Source organism: Uloborus diversus, chromosome 5, assembly GCF_026930045.1.
Source record: "Uloborus diversus isolate 005 chromosome 5, Udiv.v.3.1, whole genome shotgun sequence".
Classification (NCBI taxonomy): Eukaryota; Metazoa; Arthropoda; class Arachnida; order Araneae; family Uloboridae; genus Uloborus; species Uloborus diversus.
Genome location: NC_072735.1, coordinates 5,226,805 through 5,244,278, shown reverse-complemented (window position 1 = coordinate 5,244,278; position 17,474 = coordinate 5,226,805). Strand labels below are relative to the sequence as shown.

The following is a 17,474-nucleotide window of genomic DNA, read 5'->3' as shown; positions in this document are numbered from 1 at the left end:
TGCATTTATGTCATTTTTTGAGTTTCTGCCAGTTCTGCCATAAATGTGGCAGAAAGGGGTTTTTGCCATGCCGGTTTTAACCGGTTTCTACCAGTGGTTTTTACCGCCTTGGCAGAAACCTGCCAACCCCTGGTAACAATCCGACTACCATCCCTATAAACTAATAGATACATCCATTTCCGCCTATAAAGCGGATATTAGCCTTTAAATCGATGGTCAGACAGTAATAACTTAACTAGTTTACCAACAATTTACTAACAAAAACAAAAATAATTTTTTTATTTCCACTATTTCTGCTACTGATTTTATGAACTTACAGTGCTGACGAAATTATTAGAATAAGACTGTTTTAAAAGTAAATTCTTTATTGATTACATAACCATAGACACATTAACGAACAGTGAAATAATTATCTAATATTTAGTATGCATTCCCTTGTTCTTGATGAGCATTTTAAGTCCTTTTGGCATACTTTTCACAAGGTTTACACCATTTCTTAACTTTTTAAAAAAGGAGGTAAAAAATTGCTTATACTCACTATTATATATAATCACATACACATACTCACTAATTACCTAAAAATAACTTTAAATATAACAGAACACTTGTGAACTAATGAATTGTTTAAGCTGATTGAGGTTATGTTTCTGGTAGGTAGATAAACAAAGAACATAAACAAAGCAGACAGTGCTGCCACCTGCAAAAATTAAATTATGCTAAAATAACGTAATAATCAGTGTACAGCATTTACTGTACTTTAACAGTAAAATAAATAGTATTTTAGTACAAATAGTGTACAAAAAACAAAAAAACTCTTTAGTCTAATAATTTGGCCAGCACTGTACAGCAATGAAGAAGATACAATAATGAAATTTATCATCTAGCATGAAAAAAACTGAACATTCGTGACCCGGTTGGTTTAAATTTTAAAATGTAACAACCACATGTATCAACTAGTTTCGGTCTCCCCTGCGCATAGATCATGATTAATAACTTCACTTATTTGTGTTACCTGTTTCCAGAGTGGTGCCAATAATACTGTCCGTCTGTGGTCCAGCCCCAGCCGTATTATAAGCCTTGACAATAATTTCATACTTCGTAAAAGGTTGCAGTCCAGTTACGTATACGGACTGCTGCTCACTTTCTCCATTTACTTCAACTTTCTTGAACTGAAATTTTTCAGATGAGTGGTATACTCTGTAACCCACGTGGTAACCTTGTAACCGACCATGTCTGGCATCTTCTCTAGGAGGCTGGAGAAGAAGAATATAGTTAACACGAAATATATATATTTAGCAAAAAACATTATAACTTCATTTTTGAATCTTTATCTTCTTTACTAATAATAAAGCTGAAAGTCTCTCTGTCCGGAGGATGTCTGGATGTCTGTAGGATGTCTGGATGTCTGTGACGCGCATGGCGCCTAAACTGTTCGGCCGATTTTCAGGAAATTTGGTACAAAGTTAGTTTGTAGCATGGGGGTGTGCACCTCGAAGCGATTTTTCGAAAATTCGATTTTGTTCTTTTTATATTCTAATTTTAAGAAACTTTTTCCGAGCAAATGATCACAACGTGGAATAGTAATCTTTACTAATAATAAAGCTGAAAGTCTCTCCGTCCGGAGGATGACTGGATGTCTGTAGGATGTCTGTGACGCGCATAGCGCCTGAACCGTTCGGCAGGAATTTCATGAAATTTGGCACAAAGTTATTTTGTAGCATGGGGGTGTGCACCTTGAAGCGATGTTTCGAAAATTCGATCTTGTTCTTTTTATATTCTAATTTTAAGAAACTTTTTCCGAGCAAATGATCACAACGTGGAATAGTAAATTACGAAATCATCATAACGTGGAACCGTTATGAGCCATGGGCGAGCCATTTATCATAACCAATTGGTGAGAAATTCATCCTCCATTATTTATTAATATACTGGTGAACCAATGACCTTTTAATTTTCTACTACGGGCAAAGCCGTGTGGGTGCCACTAGTTACTAATAATAAAGCTGAAAGTCTGTCCGGAGGATGTCTGTGACGCGCATAGCGCCTAGACCGTTCGGCCGATTTTCATGAAATTCGGCACAAAGTTAGTTTGTAGCGTGGGGGTGTGCACCTCGAAGCGATTTTTCGAAAATTCGGTGTGGTTCTTTTTCTATTCCAATTTTAAGAACAAAAAAATATCATAAGATGGACGAGTAAATTACAAAATGATCATAACGTGGAACCGTAACATGGGCACAAGCCAATTGGCGATATACGAAATTATCATAACGTGTATCCGTAACATGGGTGCAAGTCAATTGGCGAGAAAATTCATCATACATTATTTGTAAATATAGGCGAACCAAAAGACGTTTTAATTTTTCTAATACGGGCAAAGCCGTGCGGGTACCTCCAGTACATAATAAATTACATGAAATACACCGCCAGCTCAGTCATTTCCAGCCGAGGACTGCAGTTTTGTGCTTATTAGAATAGCACGAACCCAGTAATTTACTTAATATACCATGCCTTGCCTTCAATCCTCGAGTTGAACCGAATCATTGCTTCGCTCACTCGTTTGGTCAGCGCTAATTCTTATATTAGCTACCAGTTTGTTTGGCACTCTTGGCTTATAGCTCAGTCATTTTCCAATGCCGGGCTGATGAATGCTAATAAGCACGAAAATGCAGTTCTCGCTGGAAATGACTGAGCTGGCGGTGTATTTCATGTATTTCTGTTTTAGCCCTTGTTATTGGGCGGTAAATTACTGAATACATAATAAATTATTTTTCAGAAATATGAAATTGAGCTTTTGAATTTGAAAATAGGGTTTATTACAAATAATTAAAAACCTGTCTTTTTTCTGAAAAAGTAGATACGTGTACAATCTAAAAATTCCCAACACATTGAAAAATAAAAATATATAGAGTTGAATAGTTCCAAAAATATATAAGATAAAAAACTTGAGAACATTATATTGACTTATTTACTTAGTGTATTTTGTTTAATTTGTTCTTATTTAGTAAAATTGAGCTTAAGTAATTGCATTATATTTTAAATTTCATTTCATTTTTATTTATTATTATTTTTTTACTTTACTTAATTAATATTACTTTTATTTATTTACTTTTTTTTAAATTTTAAGATTTTTTTTACCCATCCATTTAATATACATTAGCAATATTGTATATTTTTAAATATGCTTTATAGAAAAGGAGAAATTTCCAATTCTTACCTATCGTTTATTGATTTATTTTTTGACATTCCTTAATATTTAAAATTACTTTTTTTTCTGTTTAATCAGCTTAATTTCAAGTAAACTCTTATATATCTGAGACATTTTTTTATTACCTTGAAGTTCTAACTTCTTTTTACTGATAAAATTGTATTCAGAAATAGTTTTCACCATTAAAATTGTCCGAAAACGATTTTAATGAACCAACAATATTCTAATAATCGCATTTCTACGACTACTTACAATAATTGTAACAAATAAATAACAGTTTGTGAGAAGATTTTCTCGGAATGATTTTTTATTTAAACATATTTATCTAAAACCAATTCTATGAACAGTTCGTTTAGTCAAATATTTCCCAAGAAATGTAAATGAAGTATTCTCTGTTAAATAAAGAACGCCTTCGAAATTACAAAATTTTATTTCAAAAAGATTCCCCCTTTTTATTTGAATGACTGTTTTAATGAATTGCCTAAAAGAGCGTAATGGGCTTAGACAAGTTGAGCGAACCATAAGTACAAATTCAATGGTCTGTCTTTTTTAATTCAAAGCAGGCTATAATTAAATTCAAATTCAGCTGGAGGTCTTAAATCTTTTAGAAGCTGTGTTGAGAATATTGCTCTTGGAACATTTTTTGATTTTTATTCGAATAGATAAGAGAAGATAATTTCAAATTAATTTTAAACTGAGCTTTTTTTATTATAAATGAAATATTTTATGAAACATTATTAAAAGAAATACAACGGCAGCTCAGTCGAGCTATTTCAAATGTATTTCTGCCTTAGCCCTGGCTACAGGGCGGTAACTTACTGAAAATATTTTTTTTTTTTAAATTTTATTTAAATTTAACTATTGTTTCTGTAAACTATATAAACTACTTACTTTCCATGACACTTTTAAAGATTGGTCTCCAGTAGGATGAACGGTTAACTCCCTGGGAGGAGCAGAAGGAGCTTGAAGAGTGAAATAGCAATTACTTGTTTTGCAACAAAACAGAAAGATATCTTTCTCCAACAAATATTTTACTTAAATAATTGCAAGATTAATACTTATTAGGGAACCAAATGAGTGGTATAAAAGTGAAATTAAAAAGTAATTAACCCTAGAGAATTCGCGTTTCCTTTTGTTACGCTAGTGCTCGCGCTTCGGTCTTTTCCCCGCCGTAGCGATCCGTGGAGACAAAAGCAGAAGAAAGGACGTGCCGGGGAGAAAATGACACCTGACTAGAATGGTGCGCTATTGGTCTAAATGACCAGCATACATTTCCAAAAACTATGCAACCTTGAAATACCGAAGAAATTTCTCAGAACTAAGTATGTGGGCTGGGGAGAATCTGACCTTCAGCTACACAGATGGGCCCCATTATTAGAATAAGGGATGGTGGGATAGAGCGAAATATCTGACAACGGGCGGGGAATCGACCGAAGCGCGACTTCTCTAGGGTTAATTAATTAATTAATTAATTAGTAGTATTCAAAGAGTATATTGAGATTTTTTTTGACACAAAAAATAGTTGCCCTTGTGCACATGTCACCGAGATATAAAGTCTTAAAATTTACCGAAATTTCAGGAAAAGTGAAAAGTTTTAAAACTTGGCGAGAAATAAAATTGATCCAGTTTTTCGCCGACTGTTTTACCGTCAACATGTGGCAGAACATCTATATGCAAACATGTTAAAGGCATTTTCCATTACTCACTGAAACTCATTAAATTTGGCGGTTTAAAAATATTGGCAGCATTTAGGACCTTATATTTAATCGACGGAGACATGAGGGAAAATAAGTTATGCGACTAAAAACATGTTTTTCTATGCCCTTTTCAAAACTATTTGTTTATGGGGTCACAGTACCTTTCAAACATTTTCTTTAAATTTAAGTAAATTTTATATTTCTTTGAAACCATAACATGCATACTTATTTCGTAATCAATAATTTAAAAATATTGTCTACTTTTTTTTAAAAATTCAAAAAATTGAGGAAAATTTCAATTTTTTAAAATCACTAAGGCTTTTTAATTTTTGCACTAATTTCAAAAAAGTTTTTTTGCTAAACGATCACTATAATCATCTCTAAAAATCTGTGCATTCATTTGCTTATGAGTTTATTAGAAAATTTTCTGTGATTAATTATGTAAAAAACCAAAGTTTTTTTTTTTAAATTTCGTTTTTAAAGGTTGAACATGTTCTAAACATTTGAGTAATTTATAAAATGCTTATCTAATGCACAGTTTTGTCAAATATGTTATCCTAATTGCAGAAAGTATTACTTTAAAGCTGTATCTTTAATAGAAAAAAATCCTTAGGGATTCGGATGACAAGAAAACACAAAAATACCATCATCGAGAAAAAGCAGTTTCATGTTTTTCTTTTGCATAAGAACACATAGCGAGCATGGCCTAAAGCCACTCATAACTTTTTAAATATTTGAACTAAAGCAATGAAACTTTTTCCCTCTGTTCAAAATAGTTTTTAGTTTTGAAATAAGCAATAAAAATTTTTTTGATCGTTTCATCATTTTTGAGGTACTGTAACCCCTTAATTTTTTTTTTCATTGTTGCAGTATTGTATGCATTCCTGAACAAGCTACAATGATAGAATACATCCAAAAATTTTGATTTGCTATAGATATTTTTCATATTCAAAATATTGCACACATGCTAGACAGAAAGTCTGGTATTATGAAAACCACACTTGAAAACTCCTAATATTTAGTGCAACGTTATTTAGCCTAATTTATGATCGTAAATTTACACACACATACAATAAGTAAATTTATTCAATTCATATTTGCACTTGTAAGTTAAGCAGAATAAACATATTTCCTTACCTTCCACTTGAGTCGTCACATTGATAATGAACACACTTTAAAATTCCTAATATTTAGTGCAACATTATTTAGCCTAATTTATGATCGTAAATTTACACACACATACAATAAGTAAATGTATTCAATTCATATTTGCACTTGTAAATTAAAGCAGAATAAACTAATTTCCTTACCTTCCACTAGAGTCGTCACATTGATAATGGTACTAGGCCTACTTTTCCCCAAAGCGTTTTCTGTAATAACTCTGACATGATATGTGGTTACTGGATGTAGAGCTCTTAATGTTGTGCTAACTTCAGGCCCAGATACAATTAATTGCGAAGTATGACCCTTCCAACTGTCTGTAAATAGTGTATTTCAATTATCATGTCAATCTCATATTACATTAACATTACTTAGTACTTTTATATTTAGGGATTCTTAAAGACTTTCAAAGTTCAAGATGCAGTTCAACAAAAATTTTAATACAGTGAAACCTGTGTAAGTTGACCACTTGCGGTGCAATACTTTGGTGGTCAACTTAGACAGGTGGTCAACTTATAAAGGGGGTAATGATTATTATTATTATTATTATTATTATTATTTTGTAAGTCTTGCACCATGAATTCATTTTTTGCCTAATTGACACTTACTCTTTCTGTTCAACTCACTTTCATTGTTTAGCATTACTTTGAATCAATAATATAAAATGTTATTCGAATATTTTTAGAGATTATTTTCCCAGAATGATGTATAGTATGTTATGAAAATTTAAAATTTCAGTAAATTGATCAAAAAAAAAGAAAGTCTTATTGTTTATGAAAAGTTAATCATTTTATATTAATAGTTCCTAAAAAATTATAGTTAATCAAAAAATAAAATTTTTTTCGTTTAACAACAAAAGAAAAACAAGTTTGGAGAATAAAAGGGTTCTTAGTAGTTTCCCCATGTGGTTAAACTCAAAAGGAGGTTTAGTTATGCTGCTGTTTCATTAGTTGGTAAAATGTTGGTCTGGCATCAAAAATATTCTTGGAAAGCTATAAAAAAAATAATAAAAATAATAATTTGTTGAATAAATTTTTTAAAAATAAACCAAGTGGTCAACTTACAAAGGGTTTTTTACAATACTCCAAACCAAACTTGGGGTTCATTAGTGGTCAAGATAGACAGGTGGTCAAGATAGAGAGGTGGTCAAGTTACAGAGGTTTTCTTTCATTATATAAGATAGGACTAATTCCGTTCCTGACAAAAGCGGTCAACATAGACGGGTGGTCAACTTACAAAGGTGGTCAACTTTACAGGTTTTACTGTACATGTAATTTGTTAAGTTAAGGTTATTTCCTAGTAGTTATACAAGGCAAATTAAAGTAAAAGCAAGTTACAAAGTGCAGAACACTTTTCTTTTCTCTCTCTCTCTCTCTCTTTTTTTTGAGCAATCACGATTAATTATTGTTCTTACTTGACTGTTTTGATGTGCTATCATTTTATTTTCCCGCCAGCACCCTCTGCAGCATCACCGTCTACCGGCTCCTAACGATGCTGCTCCTATAGCGAAAACCGTCTCCAGGTTGCATCCATATGCTACACACACGCGCATACATACACAACTACACACACACGCACGCTCACACTCAAATACATACACCTACACACACATACACACACAAACACATACACACACAAACACACACACACACTCAAACACATACATACACCCACACACGCATACATACAGACACATACACACACACACTCAAACACATACATACACCCACACACGCATACATACAGGCACCTACACATACACACACACCTACACACAACTACCCACACACTCATGCCTGCACAAAGACACAAACACATATGCCTACACACACATACACATTCCCCAACACACAACAACACTTATACACACAACTACCCACACACTCATACCTGCACACAGACACAAACGCACATGTCTACACACACATACACATACCCCCTACACACAAACACACATACCCCACACACACATAAACACACATGCCTACATACACACGCACACACTCGTGATTGCGAAAAACATAATTTGAATTCAAGAGGTCAAAACTCAAATTATTATTATTTTTCTATATTTACTATTTTATGTAAGTCAGTATCGATTTAAAGTAAAAATTATGCAGTGAGAAAAAACTCGGAAATCGAGAAAATCTTCATATTCTTATGTTGGTTCATGAAGATAATACCTGACATACATAATGAATAGCATAAATAACACGTTAATGTACTCACAAAATCGTAGTTTATTTTAACATAATTTCAAAAGAAAAACAAAAAAAAAAAAAAGACTGCGTTATTTAAACATGGTTCTATGCATACTGTTACGAATCCGGTGCAACTTTAAACTTTATTTAAATGACGTCACAGTTCTTGAGAAAAACACAGGAGATTTATTTACAACTATGTACAAGAAATATCGTTAACAACTGCTAAATTAACCATAGCAATTACGCAAATATCAATTAACACCGTAAACTAAACGGTTACTCTCGTATATATATTAAAATTATGCAAAAACACAGCGCAAAGGCTAATACACACTTCCAGCGGAACGGCTGAAAAAGAGACTCCACAGTTAGAAAGCAAACCAACTATCCCCCCCTTCACAAGACGCCCGGCGTTTTATACCCAGCAAAGAAATATCCAGAAAATCCTACGATGTTCTACCAATTTCTCATATTTTCTTTTTATTCCATTCACAAATCTTATCCTTCAGAAATGGGGTGAACGTATACTTCAGTCGAATGTTAGGGGGTTTTGTATATACACTACAAGAAACTATTTACACTTTAAGTTACTACGATAATTTTAGATGAAAATTAATGGAACAAATTTAGCCAAAATTAGCCAGATTGCAACAAATTAATCACAAAAATAATTACTATAAACAGATTTTGTAACAATACATTTGTTAAAAGTGTGAACCACTCTGCTTTCCCTTTTCATCCATTTCTAAAAATTTTTAAGTCTCTCTTCAGGATAATAAATTACTGAAATGAAAGAACGTTTAAACTTATAAAGTTTATGTTTTTCCTAACCTCAACCGACGTATGTTTTTATTTAACTAGGTACCATATTTTGTTTTCTGAAATGAAATAGGCTCCGCCTACTGTCTGACCACGGATTGTGTGGAAAGACAAACATCTGTTTTACAGCCGGAAATGGACGAATCTATTATTTTTTAGCGATATCAGCTTTTGCAGAAGCAGAGTCTCATTCAAATGAGCGGAATATGCGCATCAAATTTTTACTTATCCAATTCAGTCAGATAGATTCGTCTTATCTGGACGTTTGAAAATTCCATACAATCCGTGGTTAGACAGTACTAGTAGTCAAGAATTCCAGGATTACTTTGGTGTGGGAGTCCCCCTTTGTAACTATGATTGAAAGAACGCTGAAAACCTGGAGGATTGCTCTGCTCTGGACCATAGTAAAGAATTCCGAAACAACCTTTTCAGAGAGGCGCACCTTTACTGGTCATCGCGTCACATAATGGTATAACAGCTAAGGGTGGATACTGGCTAAAAAGAAGATATTTAATCTTCTAAAGCATACTGTGAGAACAAAGCTGTTCTTTGGCTTTGGCTTCAATATGGAGATTCATGCATGGGCCGTGGTAGCCCGATCGGTAGAGTGTCGGATTCGGGGCCGGAGGGTCCTGAGTTCGAACCTCGATGGTCGAAGACCCACCGTCGTCATTAAAGGGGACTGGGCGACGTTAAATATGCTCGTGGTCTCAATGTCCTCCAAGTGAAACGATACCTCTGGCGGTACTAGCACCAGGAAGCTATTAGCTTTTGGACTAGCTCTAAATTCTCATTAACTGTTCGATCCGGTGATGGTGCTGCCATCTATCGGTATATAAAATAATGAAGGCAAGGCACTTAGTATGCAGTCTTCGACATAAATACAGTTGTAGTCAGTTGTGACTCTGAATAGGAATAGGAATAGATTCATGCAGGACTAGGCTAGTCCTTTTGCCTATGGTGAAAACTGAGTGAGAAGTTGGAATGACTCTTGGGTGCGGATCGATTAGGGAGAGGGGGCGGAAGGCAAAACTGCTCTTGTTATCGATGACCAATAAGGTACCCACTAGGGCCGTTTCCATGGACACTTTCGACACTGGAAAAAACCTGCTTTTCACCGCATTCCGGTTATTTGCGAGGTTTATCTGGAATCTTTCTCCTCCTGCTAGCTTCTGGAGTGAAAGCGGTGTTCTTACCCAGAATGCATTACGCGAAACAAGTTCGTCTACTAGCCGCTAAGGATGCTGGGAAAAAACCGCTTTCTCTGGTATAATGGGAGAACCTCTTTTCACATGGAAACGGGGAATTTTTCAGTCGGTTTTTTGTGGAGTCAGAGCGGGGATTTACCAGGTCGAAAAGTGCGTTATGAACACGGCTATTGAAGATGTTATAAACAGGTAGGTAACAATCTTAGTGCGGATGGAAAAAAAATCACCCTTCATACATTACCTGTATCTATGTTTTGTTAAATTTGGTATGCTTGAGAATGCCTACTTTTTGTTCTTTTGTAAAGAATAAAATTTGTCATGTGAACAGTAAATTGTTGTCAATGTTTAGCAATACATTACTGAAGAGTATCAGTCTTTTTTCCAGTAAATCCCAAAGTTTTTAATTGTTTTTCCCCCATAAACCGTAATATAACTAAACACTTTTTCTCGGTTTTGAACAGGGAGTCAAAGTCAAAGAAGATTTTGAAGAATGTTATCAAAAAATAGGCATTTAATCTTCTAAAGTACTGAGAACAAAGCTGTTCTTTGGCTTTGGCTTCAATATGGAGATTCTTGCAGGACTAGGCTAGTCCTTTTGCCATGCTCTTATGGTGAGAACTGAGTGAGGACATGAAATGACTCTTGGGTGTGGATTCTCTGGGGGGAGGGGGGGGAGGGGGCGGAAGGCAAAGCTGCTCTTGTTATCGATGACCAATAAGGTACATACTGAAGATGCTATAAACAGGTAGATAACAGTCTTAGTGGGAATGAAAAAAAAATCACACTTCACACATTACCTGTATCTATGTTTTGTTAAATTTGGTACGCTTGAAAATGCCTACTTTTTGCTCTTTTGTAAAGAATAAAATTTGTCATGTGAACAGTAAGTTTTTTACAATGTTTAGCAATACATTACTGAAGAGTATTAGTTTTTTTTCCAGTAAATCCCAAAGTTTTTAATTGTTTTTCCCCCATAAACCACATACCATAACTAAACATTTTTTTTCTCGGTTTTAAACAGGGAGTCAAAGTCCAGGAAGACTTTGAAGAATGTTATCAAAAAATAGGCATTTAAATGTGAATGTAACATGGCATTCAAATAAGTCGCTGCTGAAAACCAGTGCAAACCATCAATAGGGATAGAAAATGAAAAAAATAAAAAATACGATATTTTTTCTTCCCAGAATAATGAGTCCCTAATGCAGTTGAATGTGAGACAAAATGAAATAGCGGGGTAAAGTGAACGATGTATTCTTTTTGAGCAATCACGATTGCTTATTGTTCTCACTTGACTGTTTTGATGTGCTATCGTTTTATTTTCCTGCCAGCACCCTCTGCAGCGCCACCGTCGACCGGCCGGCCGCCTCACGATGCTGCTTCTCTAGCGAAAACCGTCTCCAGGTTGCGTCACTTACTTTCCTACACTTACACCTACACACACATACATCTACGCACACATACATCTACGCACACATACATCTACACACACATACACCTACACACACGAAGACATACACATACGCATACATACAGACACACAAACACATACGCACAACTACCCACACATACACATACCCCCACACACAAACACACATACACACACACATACACCTACATACGCAAAGACATACACACACGCATACATACAGACACACAAACACATACACACACCTACACATACACACAACTACCCACACATTCACATACCCCCACACAAACACACGTGCCTACACACATACACAAACCGCCCACACACAAACAAACATACCCGCCACACACAAAGACACACACCTACAAACACACACACACACTCGTGATTGCGAAAAAAATAATTTGAATTCAAGATGACAAAATTCAAATTACATTTTTTAAGGAGCTAATTTACTGCCAAGAGTAAACAACAGTCATTTCAATGTAATTTGATACATTGTTATTTCTTTATGTTCTGTAATTTTCAAAACAAATTTCAAATTTGTTCATTATGAAAAAAAAGGTAAGTTATCTTAACTATTTCACATTGCCTTACATTCTCCTATAATGTGCCCTAAATTCACACTTTGAAGTAAGAGTTTCAAATAGAAAACTTGCGTGTCATTCATATGACTATAGTTGGGGCAATCCTAACCTGGCGGCATTGCGGATCCTAATCATATCATTGCGATGCTTCCAGGTTAGGTTTACCCCAACTATAGTTTCTAAAGTTTAAACAATATCGCAATCTTTTCATTAGCATCTCTCTTTTTTTTTAATTGAGCAATCACGATTGCTTATTGCTTTCACTTGACTGTTTTGATGTTCTTTGATTTTATTTTCTCACCGCCATCCTCCGCACCATCACTGTCGACTGGGTCCTCACGATGCTGCTCCTATAGCGAAAACCGTCTCCAGGTTGCATCCATATCCTACACACACGCGCATACATACACAACTACATACACAAGCACACACACACATACACCTACACACATACTCAAACACATTAAACCGTCTCCAGGTTGCATCCATATCCTACACACACGCGCATACATACACAACTACATACACAAGCACACACACACATACACCTACACACATACACCTACACACATACACCTACACACATACTCAAACACATTAATACACAACTACATACACGAGCACACACACACATACACCTACACACATACTCAAACACATTCATACACAAACACATACACACACATACACATACGCATACATACAGACACCTACACATACACACACAAAAACATATACACAACTACCCACACATTAGTGCCTGCACACAGACACAAACACATACCCCTACACACACATACACATACCCCTACACACATACACATACCCCTACACACATACACATACCCCTACACACATACACATACCCCTACACACATACACATACCCCTACACACAAACACACATACCCCCCACACACAAACACACACGCCTACATACACACACCCGTGATTGCGAAAAACATAATTTAAATTCAAGATGTCAAAACTCAAATTATTTTTTTTTCTTTCTTACATTGATTTATTTCTTTTTGATGATTTACTGATATATTTTTGACCAAGTGCTAGACCAAACATATTTGCATATAATTCTATAGTCTTCTGATGTGCTAATAATGGCAATTTTCAAGTATTTTTGAAAAAGTTAATACAAAAGAATATGTGGATGTGCATATGTAAGCACATTATAAGTTATCCTTTTTTTTATCCTTTATTTCCTTTTATTTTTAGCGGGGATAAACTTTGTGTGATATCGACATGTAATGGAATTTTTTCAATCGTGTATCCCACCATGAGTAAAAGTTTTAAGCAAGATTTTAAACCCTCATAAAATTTAATTTATGAGACGAAACTCTAATAAAAACGTTCTTAAAAAATCTGAAATACTAAATTTTTCGTTCAATAAATAATGTTAACCTAAAATATTAGTAAATTGAAAATTAACTTCTTTACTAATAATAAAGCTGAAAGTCTCTCTGTCCGGAGGTTGTCTGGATGTCTGGATCTCTGTGACGCGCATAGCGCCTAGACCGTTCGGCCGATTTTCATGAAATTGGGCACAATGTTAGTTTGTAGCATGGGGGTGTGCACGTCAAAGCAATTATCCGAAAATTCGATGTGGTTCTTTTTCTATTCAAATTTTATGAACAAAATTATCATAAGATGGACGAGTAAATTACGAAATTATCATAACGTGGAACCGTAACATGGGCACAAGCCAATTGGCGAGATACGAAATTATCATAACGTGGAACCGTAACATGGGCACAAGCCAATTGGCGAGAAAATTCACCATACATTATTTGTAAATATACAGGCGAACCAAGACCTTTTAATTTTTCTATTACGGGCAAAGTCGTGCGGGTACCACCAGTTCGAAATAAAAATAATGTACATTATTACTCGAATTTATCTTAATGACAGTTACCTTCCGCCATCTTGTATTGCACGCTGCTACCCGTAATATGACTATTCCCATTAAAAGGCACTTCCCAACGAATTGTCACTGTTCTACTAGTTGTATTCGTCACGGTCAAGTTGATAGGGGGATCTGGAACACCTGCGAAGTATATAAATACATATTATAATTAAGTCGTATAGATTTATAAGCAAGAATACACACCATTATTTCTAAATATGAAATAAGAGTGAAATTAAAATTAAATTTAGTATCAAAATATTGTTTCTACTATTTATTAGAATACCTCTGAAACCACTTTCGAGTACGCTAAATAAATACCTTTGTAAGATAAATAATTATCTTTGTGCTGAACAGTAAAGTAAGAAAAACAATGTTAAAAAAAACACAACTTTGCCAATTGCAGCAGACACGTGTTTCGGCGTTACAGGGAACGCCTTTTTCAATGAAAAAAAAAAGAGCATATGGATGAAAAGACATTCGACAAAAGCCAAGAGCAGATAAGCAAGCAGCTTAAAAGATAAAAATAGCAGATTAGCCAAACACCAATGAGAAAATTATAAACCGATCAGGAACCAATACTAATGCAAGCAAAGGCCAAGAGCTTTCTCTTAGGTACGGAACCCAGAAAGAAAGAATTCAATTGGACAAAGATTAAGCCGAAGCTTAAACAAAAAGAAATGTCGGTAACCGTGAACCGCAAGAAAGTAAAATAAGAAATAGCAATGTCAAAAAACACAAATCGCAGATTACTGTTAGACGCAGACACGTGTTTTGGCATTACAAGGAACGCCTTTTTTAAAACAAAAAAATAAGCTTATGGCTGAAAAGACATCCAAAAAATCAAAGTGCCAGGTCGGTCGGTCTTGAAAGATTGCAGCTCAAAAACTAAAAATGGCGGATTTACCAAACAACCAATCCGAAAATCATTTACCAATAAAGCGCCAATGGGAATGCAAACAATAGACGAGAGCTTTCTCAGAGGTATAAACACAAGAAAAAGATATAATTCGATTGGATAAAGATTTAGCCACAAAGCTAAATAAATAAATAAATAAATAAAAATAAAAAACAGATAAATAATAAAAAAAAACAATGGCAATAACAATGAATCTCAAAAAAAGAAAAAGCTAAATGGAAGAATAAACAGAGAAATATAACAAAACAAAAACTTAAAAAATAAAAACAAAAATAGAAGGAAAGGAGAAAATTTCCACCGTATTATAAAACTAAGTTTAAAATAAACAAAGCAAGACAGATAAAATTGAATGGAAACATATGAATACAAATATGCAAAATAGAAAAAAAAATGGATGGGGGAAATGACAATATTATAGATATGGAAGCCAGACAGTGGAAAAATACGGAACAGCTTTAAGATCATTAACTAAGAAAGAGCTGTTCCTTATATTTTTCCAGGAGTGACGGAAATTTAGTAAAAATTCTATCTTCTAGCTGTGCGTAGAACTAAATTTTCATTCAGCATGAAACTTCATGCATTATATGTTCATTCATGAAACATGGTGTAATCAGATTACCACTTTTTAGTAGTTAATCCCAATTCTACTAGGAATTATATTTTTTAACCTTAGAGAAGTCGCGTTTCCATTTGTTACGCTAGTGATCGCGCTTCGGGCATTTCCTCGCCGTAGCGATCCGTGAGAAGAAAGCAGAAGAAAGGAAGTATCGTTGAGAAAATGACACTTGACTAGGATGGCGCGCTATTGGTCTAAATGACTAACATACATTTCCAAAAGCTATGCAACCTTGAAATACCAAAGAAAATTCTCAGAACTAAGTGTGTAGGCTGGGGAGAGTGACCTTCAACTACACAGATGGGTCCCATTATTAGAATAAGGGGTGGTGGGATAGAACGAAATATCTGACATCGGGCGGGGAATCGACCGAAGCGCGACTTCTCTAGGGTTAAATGTAAATTATCTTTATTTTCTTTAACACTGATGACATTATATTGTAGGTAATACTAATTATATTTTAGTGTTTAAAAATGCTTAGACTGAACAATAAAAAAATGAATCAAACAAATCTTACCCATATTGTATTCTTAATTACAAAAATAAGTAAAGTATCACGTATTATAATAGTACGAGAAAATTCATTTCGAAACCTACATAAAATCTTAAATAATATATTAAAAGGATAGGTACTCTTCTGTGATGTTTAATCCTTAACTTTTCAAAAATAAAAAAATTTATAAATCGATATAGTAATAGATCTCGATCACTTTCTTTAAAAGGCACAGCATTTACATTTCCATGAAAACAAGCTCATTAATTTTAAACGAGAAATAGGATTAAATATGTATAAATATTTTCGGAAGAAAAAACATCTACTTCTTCACGTTAAACCTTTTATTCCTTTTTATATGATAAATACATTTATGTGTACGCAGAAAATTTCAAAAAGATAAAAATAAAATACCTACTTTATAAACATTGGCTTGCGTTTCTTAAATAAGTAGGCACAAATACAACTGTCTGCAGAGAAACGAAGGAAATGATATTTTCTCTTATGCATAAATAATGATGTCAATTTATTTTCAGATAAGTAATATCCGAACTTTGATTTTTCAAATGCAAGCTCAGGGAAAAAAAAAAAAAAAAAAAAAAAAAAAAAAAAAAAAAAAAAACAAGAAGTGTTTGATGGCATGAGCTGTAAAAATAACACGAAATATTTTTTTCAAAAAGAAAAATTGTATTTTTAAATGTTATTAATACTATTATTATTTCATTGTAATGCAACTAAAGTAATTAAAATATGAAAGGGTTCAGAAAAAAGTTAAGTAAAGGCATTGACTAGAACCATCAAATTGAGCTTTGTACTACATTAGTTAAAAAATTACGAAATTAAAATCTGTATATATATATATATATATATATATATATATACACTCAAACCTGCTTTTGATCGGTGGATAGGGACGGCATAAAAAAATCGTATATTTTATAAATAACTTTGTCAATTATGTTTAAATCTGATTGAAATTTTCGCACACCTTACAATAAAAATTCGCACAAAAATAAATAAATAAATAAAAATAAGAAGACCGCACAAAAACAGTTTGGGCGTACACATGAATTTTTGTTTGCAATTATTTTTCAACAACAGTAATGAATCACTAAAATAAGAAACAATACTGTAACAGTTTTACTAAATTAAATTAAAACTTATCATACTAAGTATTTCAAATGTTTTCCTACTTTGAAATAAACATTTTATTGCTGCG

At 33.9% G+C, this 17,474-nt stretch overlaps 1 protein-coding gene across 1 annotated transcript in view; it reads right to left on the bottom strand.

Moving 5' to 3' along the window:
• Positions 1-17,474, bottom strand: part of LOC129222416 (cell adhesion molecule Dscam2-like) — a gene marked incomplete in the record, with an annotated part of 184,272 nt that overhangs the window by 55,438 nt on the left and 111,360 nt on the right. Inside the window, 4 exon segments of the mRNA XM_054856926.1 lie at positions 1,013-1,253; positions 4,097-4,167; positions 6,213-6,380; positions 14,237-14,368. Of these exon segments, the coding sequence (XP_054712901.1) occupies positions 1,013-1,253; positions 4,097-4,167; positions 6,213-6,380; positions 14,237-14,368 (612 nt within the window).